Raw genomic sequence first — 9,198 nt, forward strand, 5'->3', positions numbered from 1 at the left:
CTGATTTACACTGGCCCCAAGTCTGGCCTGTGACTTTTTCCCTTGGCAGTGAAGTTTCATTGACATGCTGCAAAGTGTGATTTCTTTCTAAATTGGGTTGATGTGGAGGCCTCAGCCTGAGACCCACCTAGACTCCCCCAACCAGACCTCATTGTCTTTCCTCCTGGTGAATTCACAGTGTGATTCTTTGATTGACTGCTGCCACCTGATGCTAAGAAAATGCCCTGAGTTCATACTAGGGATTGTTGGTTCTATTAAAAGCAATGTAGATAGAGTTTATTTGTCACTGAAGCATTTTATGCAGATGTTCCTACTTCAGAGATGTTCAGTCAGTTAGGTGTAAAGATGCGCTGAATAGGTCGCCATCACTTAGGGTCAGGGAAATGCCACCCCCAGACACAAAATTAGCATGGCTGACTGATTAATTGCCCACTGAAAAATATAACTACCCATGCATTTAAATATTTATTTTCAGGGTCTGGACTTCACTAGTGTTCTCTTTTCTAAAAAAAAAAAAAAAAATAACAGAAAAAAACTGCAGATACTCTTTCTAGAAAGGAAAAGTGTTGGCTGAATTACCATCCTGTGGGATTAATCACAATGGAATTCACATTACTACATGCAAAGTGTGTAATCCAGTCTGACATGAAAAATTGCTAATAACATCCCAAAAGGAAAGAGCTATGAATGGTTCTAATGCCTTAGGAGTAGGGACAATTTTTTTGGAACTCAGCGTTACAAGGTGAAGCCTCCAGAGGAAGAAAAAGCTGAAAAGTTGTGTCTCTTCAAAGCCCCCACAGGGCTTTGTTCATTATTGGGTTTGTTCACTGTTATGTTTGTGGGCTGCTCTCTGCAGCCTGTTGTACCAGGTTCAAAGAGGCCTGACCCTGCAGATGTGACTCAGGTACAGTAAAGTTGGACCTTAAAAGATAATTCTCAGTCTAAAAAAAAAGCCTGTGTGTCACTACAGCGGTGGAAGGCCTGGGGGCTAGGGGTTCAGGGATTTCACACTGCCTACTCCATGGAAAAGCAGCATTCTCTACCTGGAAAACTTTTAAATGCACAGGTAGAAATTGAATGGCAAAGGCCCAACTTAAAACCCAGGTTGTCACTTCCATGCCTAAAGCTGTCATGGGTGTAACCATGAGGTAGGAAGGAGAGATAGAACTTTGAGTATTTCGACTTCATGCTTCTTGTGTAATTGCCTCTTTCTCCTCTCCAGCAGCTTGGGAGGGAAGAAAGACAATTAGTGTTGGTCCTCTGGAGTGGATACCAAAATCAAAAGGTTTTGGTCTCATGAATTAACATCACTGTCTACTGCATAAATATGATTATCTACTCCTATTCCTGATTTCTGATATCATGTAGTCAGAAACTCCTTCCCCTTGGTTAGTACCCAGCAATACCAAGGGTGCTGAACAGTATGTGAGCATTGAACTGCATGAACAGAAAAGCATGTCAATTTTTTATAGCAATGCAAGTGGTATGGTATTTTCTATAGACATGTTACCAAATGCCTGAACAGCTGTGTGGTTATGGGGAGTTTTTAAGTAATTTTTTGAGCTGGAGTAAGTGAAATATTATAGTTAATTTCTTTTAATTATTGCTAGAATAGACCATCTCTAAAGCTGTGTCTTTCTGTGCACCCCGTTGAATGAAAAATTTCCACAGATGCTTTTGAGAGGAAAAAAAACCCCAAAAACATGTGGGGGCTGGATTTCACTCTCAGAGGTAGACAGAGGACTTCTCTGGGGCTTCTGGAAGCAGAGTTGGTCAGCTGGTGTCAGGGGGAGCTGATCTCATGCTTATCTGATGGCAGAACGTGGCTATCAAACTGCTGGTGTTTCCCTAACAATGATAGGTGAGCGAGGCTCCAGAGCTCTGTTGTATCAGATTGATCACACACATTTCCAGACAAGTTTTTTGAAAGTGGCTTCTAAAGGGACAAGAAGAAAAGCCTGAAGTAGAGAATGAGGGGCTGGCCTTGATCTGGCAGTGTGACATGAATTCAGTAAATCAGTGAGAGCTGCCCAAGTGTCTGTTTGCCTCAGGAATGGTTCAAGTGGCTCCTAGTGCAGGTCGGAGATCTCCTCTTGCCGGAGGGGACAAAGAATAGCAGTGAGGGAATACTTGCTATTATAAGCATGCTGGCTACTGGCCGGCTGTGTATTAGCAGTTCTAGAGCTGTGAAGCCATATTTCCGTGATAAAAGTGGAAAATAATACCTTTATGGAGATTACCTCAACCTTGCAACTGCCCTGCAGTTCATTAGAGTGATTGCTTTTGAATCATTTAAGGCATAGGGTGAGAAGGTGGTGCTGGTTCCTGAAACAACTACTTAGAATGAATTACTAAAGTTTGGAGGTAACTGTGGTTTTTAACATTCACCCATTGTTCAGGAGCTTCTGAGAGTGGCACGTTCCTTCCAGCTGGGTGTTTGACTCACAGTGACATTTGGAAACCACAAACGAGTTTAAAGCATCACAACTCAGAAACCACTTGGAGCACAATGCACCCGTTAAAGAGGTTAGGGTGGTATTTGTGTGCTCCTGAAAAAGAAGGAAAGACCATAGTGTCTCCTGAGAAAGTCGTTTTATGGGGTTCTTGTGCATAGCAGCCACAGAAGCAAGCCACTAGCTGAAGGCTTTCCGGTGTAGTTTTAAACTACAAACAACATTCAGAGATACCCAATTTCTTTAACTGCTTTCAGCACTGGTTGTGACCAAAGTCAAGCACAAAGGTACAAAGAGCTTTCTGTGTGTGCACAACTTTCATATTAGTTCTCACATGGAGAGGGGAACGTGGACATAAATGCACGGGTAAAATATCAAGCAGAGATTTCTTTCCTTAAAGACAATTGCGCTTGTTTCCCCTCCTGCTAATTTTATCCTATAAATCCCCTACTCTCCCTACTCAGACAGTAACATTTTGTTACCTACATTCTGTCAGTAGACTTTACAAAGATCTCCAACACATGTTATAAAAGTTATTGCTATAGTACTATATATAACAGCTTTGCATAAGAGAATAGAAGGCTGCCACATTTAGAAAATGCAGGTGCTATGTAAGCCCCTTTCTGAAAGAAAGAACTTAGCTCAGTTTCCTTTGAAGAACCAGAGACTTGAAATTGAAAACTGTATTAATGCCATTGTCTCCTTGTATCAGCAGGTTCCAGAGAGATTCCTGGAAGTGGCTCAGATCACGTTACGGGAGTTTTTCAATGCCATTATCGCAGGCAAAGATGTTGATCCTTCCTGGAAGAAGGCCATATACAAGGTCATCTGTAAGCTGGACAGTGAGGTCCCTGAGATTTTCAAATCCCCAAACTGCCTACAAGAGCTTCTTCATGAGTAGAGAGTTCAGCAGCTATTTATGAATGTATGAAAGTAGCAGTCCCCTTCTGATGCCCAAGTCATGTGTGTCTCTATTTTAATTTCATATATATGTGTATCGCATACATATATATATGTATATGAAATTTGACTGATCCCTCCTGGATATAAGTTTTCGTTCAGTTCCAAGGGGATGGTTATTTTACTTCAGCCTTTGGTTTACTTTTGCCCAAGACCCTTAACATTTGAAGAATCAACGGGGTTAATTTTCAGGGAGAAGAGTTTGGAAGCGTGTAAAAGCCTGTCTTAGCAAGTTAGGGCATTATGTTTAAAAATGCTTTGTCAGATTTATTGCTTGCTGCAAAGTGGCATTTTGTCTTGGTGAGACTAATGTCATGGCACAATACTACAGACAATGAAGTTTATATTATGTTTATACTGCTAAAGGTCTGAACTCTGTGGAGTCACTTCATAAGCTTCGAGCTTTTTTATTTGTATTTATATACTTTTTAATCAATAACTAGATTTTGTTTCATACTTCAAAAAAAATACATCTGTTTTAGGTACTCACTCCAAGAAGTGACACCCCAAAAAAGCAAACCCTATGCTTCATGTTTTCCTTACAGAAATGACAGATACCCTGCACCAGTAACCAACATGCCAGGTTCTTGTTTCTCTAAATTGCAGAAAGGGATGTTTGCACAAATCAAATACTGTTCTTGCGGGGTTAGGCCAGTAATTTCATGCACAATATCGTATCAACCACAGTAATTTTGGAATATGGTCAGCTTACTAAAGTGGAAGCATTTCACTCTCCATAGAGTAAAAATGAAACCTTCAGCATTGTATAATGAACACCATGTCTCAGTCTTACTTTAAGTGGCATAAGTCCCTAAGTTTATTCTTTTCTTAGTCCATTCTGCCTCCCAAGATCCCCTTTCCAGCATACAAAGTTTCCTGTCCATATTTGACATCTGTCCTAAAAAGCACTTTTTGAATGATCTTAGATAAAGTAGAAGAACCTTCATCTCACAGTGCTGAGGCAAAGGAAAGCAAAAAAATAAAAATAAAAAAAAAGGCTTGTTTGTAGCTATAAAGTATAATTAGTCTTTTCCTAATCAGAAGAATAAAAATTACATTTTCATAAAAATCTAATCAAGCATTGTACAAAAATCACAGTGTCCTCCTGGCTATGCAGGGTTCAGATACCCAAATTGGATTTTTAAAATTACAGTAAGTGCAGCTTTAAAAAAAAAAATAAATAAAATAAAGAAAAAAAAAGGAAAGAAAAAAATCTGTTTGGGCAACGTGGCTGCACTTGTCTTCTGAAGCTGGAGCTAGTGGTGACCAAAACCTGAGATACAGTGTAAAGTCCCTGATGGACCTGGGTTTGCCTGAATGCTACACCATGATACAACAGAAAGAAAGAAAGCTAGCTGCTAGTTCTAATGCTTTCTTTAGTGGCTCTCCTTTTCTCATGTTTTCAGAAAGAAATTGTCTCCAGAAGTTTGGGGGAAGGTTGAATATGCTATGGCACACTGTATTTGTCATTTTCTTTGTCGTCTTTTGTACGGATGCAGTAAGAATTTATTGTTATCATCAATAGTATTTTCCCCTACATAATTCAATCTAAATCTAGAGGAAGTTCCTAATTAGCTGTGAATTATATTTAGACCATTGAGGATATTGGTATCTTCTTTATTTTGAAATTGCATTTTGACTTTGGAGAGTGAAAGTTTACCCATGTGACTAAAGAGCTGACCTGATCATTGCAATTTCACTTCATTTACAAATACTGCTGATAGACAGAAATGTATGAAAGCAATTATTGTTAGCAGAAAGCCTTAAAAACCTGCTGACTTCAAATTAAACAGCACAATCCTCCGATTCCCTGTCATTCTTTTCAAGCACTGGCAGTATCTGTGGAGTATAGGCAATGCAGACAATAGCATGGGATGAAGTGCCAACATTTTCACTATGCATTAAAAGCAAAACAAATCTTGATCTTAGACTCCCTGAGAGTACCTAATACTGTACGTATCCTTACAGTAGACAGGATTTCTTTTTTTCCTTTTTTTATTTTCTTACATTTTATTTCATTTTATTTTCTTTATTTCATTTTTCCCTTTTTTTTTTTTTTGTGTGTGTGCATGATTTGGTAAACATTACACTTCATAAAGATGTAACTCCAATTAATTCTGAGTAAGAAAGGATGAAAATTGTGTTCATGCACTTTTTTTGATTTATGGGAAGAAGTGGCATAAAATGCTCAAGTTTTAATACAGTAAGTTCATCATTGGCATACCATCAGATGCAAAATATTACTTTGCATTGTCACCTTGGACATAAGAAAGCAAAGCCATACTTTTATCATATTATGTGGACATACTACTAGCTACCATCTCAACCTGTGATTTTACTGTTGCTTTATATTATTATTATTATTATTATATTATTATTATATTATTATTATTAATATTATTATTATTTGGCTGCAATGGGATTCACATAATCTAAATAAGTGAAATTGTGTACTCAACACTTGATGTTGTTGCATTTATTTATTTATTTATGGGTAGTATAATCTCAATAGTAAATGAGGCATAGGAATTAGGAAATTTCATCTTAATTAGAAATTAGAAATTTCATCTTTAAAGCAAAATAAAAACCTCCTTGGCCTGAAAAAGGAATAAATGATAAAATGATCATTTCAGTTATGTGATTTTTCTGCATTTTATAGCCATATTGCCTTTGTGCCTCCCAATTCACCTAAAATTACAAATACATGGCATAGCTTGTACTAAATTGTAAGTAGAATAATCCAATCCAGTTTCTTTTAAATTATCTCAATATTATTTCACTAAAAATGGCTAAAAGGCAAGAGGCTACTTTTATTGTAACAAAAGGTTTACATAGGAAAAGAATTTCAAAATCCATGTAGAAACCCCATCTTGCCATTCATTTACTGCTAATTCAGATTTATTTCTGCATATAAACTTGAGGTTATAGTCTGTGCCTAGACCTTAAATACACCAGCGGAAGGAGACAAAAAATCCTTCAAATACCAGTTTTTCCCCCACAAGTACAATTGTTCTTGTGCCTTCTGTGGCTTACAATTTTCATCTTTTAAACTTTATTTTTCAATTACTACAGCTGCAATAAACACTGACCTTTTTTTTTTTTTTTCCCGGCTGTTTGACATAATGTTGATAGCTATGCATATTTTGTGTCTTTTTAAAAATTAAAAAAATAAAAAAAACAAAGCAGGAGAATACGTTTTTGAAGAAGAGAATTTTTAGAACAGTTTGATAATGCAAATTATTTTTTCTCAATTGTTTGAGCAGCATTCGAGTTTTGAAAATTCTTGTAGAAGCCAATTTTTTGTAACTGTGGTGCAAATCTTGTGTTTTCTTAGCCTGATGAAAAGTAGTATAGAAGCAATATTTCATACGTGACATATGTGCATATACAGATACGTATGTGGTCACACACACAGGACAACATGTGTGGGCATATGTATGTATATTTACACAAAAACATACACACACACACACAAAAGATGCGTATGAAGTGAAAAGCTTACCTTTTTCCTATCTAGATTAAGAACCTATTTTAGACATTTGTTATGTTTTGTGAAAAGAATGTTCTATTTGAAACTACAAAACATTTAATTCTTACTGTATCTCTGGTTGTTTAATGGGAACGTTTCACATTTAATGGTAAACACGTGGAAGATGTTAGAATGTAGTAATTATTTAAGGAACTGTTCACCCATGTATTCCTGAGGTTTGCTTTGTGCCTCTGAGTATTATTTAATCAAAGTGTTTTAAGTTTGCAGAATCTTTGTTACTGTACCAGGTATGTGGGTGAACATTGAAAATCGAGGGGAACTTTTATAAAGCAATGTAAATATTCAACCTTACGGCTGTTCTTGCATAAAGGCATAAGATTTTAATAACTACATTCTGAAAACATCTGTTGAATTTATAAGAAACACTACAGTAACTGTGTAGATAGTTGAAAGCATTCTTGAAAATCCAGCTCTCTACTTTTAAAAGTTAAGTCTCTTTCATCAGATGTCAAGGGAATGGGTAATACAGTTTCTGTAAAATTGCAGAATTTTTTTCTATGTATATGAAGTCAGTTAATAGAAAAATGTTTTTTTTCCACAGGTTAATATTAATTAAGAAATAAAGGTGAAGATTTTGTGGCTTTAAAGATAGGATTTTCACCAGCAGCATTGAAAGATTATACATATATATATATACAGAAAGATATATATATATATATATTAAAAATGGAAAGTGGTTTACAAAACCCCCAAAATGAGCACTGTACATGAGAAGTGAAAGCAAAAACTATATTTGCCATGTGTATTATATAGCAATCATTGGTGTTAATAGTGCAAATGTTTCCTTCTGGTACCAACTCTGTGTTTGAAAATTCCAATACGCATTGTTTTCAAAAAGCTCCCCTTAAGGAATGTAACTGGTTTATATGAGTAAGCAGTTACTGTATTGCACTTAAATGTTCTGTTGAAGGAAATGCAATTTTGTTTTCTGTAGAACTGTTGGTTGTAAACCATCTATAAACTGAAGCTAAAAATGCTCATATTTAGAGCTGGGATGAAAACTGGTATTTAACCTTTGTATCTTCTTAGGAATATCCTTTTTAGTGTATGAAAGGTGGTGGCACTATGACTTTATTCAGTCTTTTCATCTGAGCCACAGTCACCTCTCTCCCAAAGCAGCCACCTTACAAATGCACAAATACTGGGATATGTAGAAACAAATCTAGAAGAAACAATGAGCTTACATTTTTCTCTAAAATCCATACCTTCTGCATTAATTGTACCACTTGAGTGAGATAGTAGACAAACACAATAACCATCTCATTACCATATTACATGTAAGAGTCAGAAACTAAAACAGGAGGGAAAAAAGCGCCTCTTTAGGTTGGTTTTAATGCTGCCCAGAAGAGTCAAAGGTTAAGGTTTAAACTGATATTGTCCCAGCCATTACTCATATTGTATATAGTTACAAAAGTGACAAAACACTGCCTTTATATTATTTAGCAATATGTTGTAAATAGCATTATTAAGCTCTTTTTTTTGTAATAAAGACCCTTTAATTTGAAGATAGTACAATAACTGAACTGATAAAGTCAATTTTTGATTTTTTTTTATTTTATTTTTTAGCTAGAGGCAATTTCAACTGTGGATTTTTTTGTTGTCGTCTATTGTTCTGAAGACTTTGCATAATTTATTGGTTTAATTTATCCTAATTTATTTGATGAAGGTGTACAATTTTGTATTACCAAGGATGTACTGTAATATTAATTGATGACAAGATAAAACAATAAGACTCCCCTGTCCGTTTGGAAAAAAAGGTGCAGTAGACAATTGATTGAAAAAAAGTTACAATTCTAGCTTGGCAGCTACTAAATTTAAGATAAACACAGGAAAAATGTTTGGGGGGGGTGGATTTTATTTTGTGTGTTTAAAGCTTTTGTATACTCTCCAGACTTTTACCTTTTTGCTTTGTACCACTTAAAGGATACAGTAGTTCAATTGCCTTGTGTGCCTTCCATCTTCTCTAAACTGAATGTATGTGCAGTATATATGCAAGCTTGTGCAAAATAAAATATAAATTACAAGCTCATTGCCATTGTTTACATTTATTTCCAAAAGTTTATGTTGCCCCATGTCAAGAGGCAAACCCCTGAACTGTTTGGCTGTGGCCAGGCTGTGCCTAACACTGTCGTCCTCTGAAGGTTTTCTTTTCCCCTTAGTTCAAATTATTTATTAATGAAACTACCAGCCCTCTTGCAAAATGGATATAATGATTTATGGCCCCGGTGCCCTACC

General features: G+C 36.1%; 1 protein-coding gene across 5 annotated transcripts in view; it reads left to right on the forward strand.

Moving 5' to 3' along the window:
• PROX1 (prospero homeobox 1) overlaps positions 1-8,992 on the forward strand; it is a 55,726-nt gene extending 46,734 nt beyond the window's left edge. For 4 of the 5 annotated variants that reach the window (XM_058834994.1, XM_058834996.1, XM_058834997.1 and 1 more), the window contains one exon: positions 3,166-8,992. In XM_058834994.1, coding sequence (XP_058690977.1) covers positions 3,166-3,354 — 189 coding nt within the window. In that variant the 3' untranslated portion in view covers positions 3,355-8,992. The remainder of the gene's footprint in view (positions 1-3,165) is intronic. The other variant, XM_058834998.1, reaches the window with a different exon arrangement.
• The last annotated feature ends 206 nt before the right edge of the window (positions 8,993-9,198 follow it).

This window comes from Poecile atricapillus, chromosome 3 (assembly GCF_030490865.1).
Source record: "Poecile atricapillus isolate bPoeAtr1 chromosome 3, bPoeAtr1.hap1, whole genome shotgun sequence".
Lineage (NCBI taxonomy): Eukaryota > Metazoa > Chordata > Aves > Passeriformes > Paridae > Poecile > Poecile atricapillus.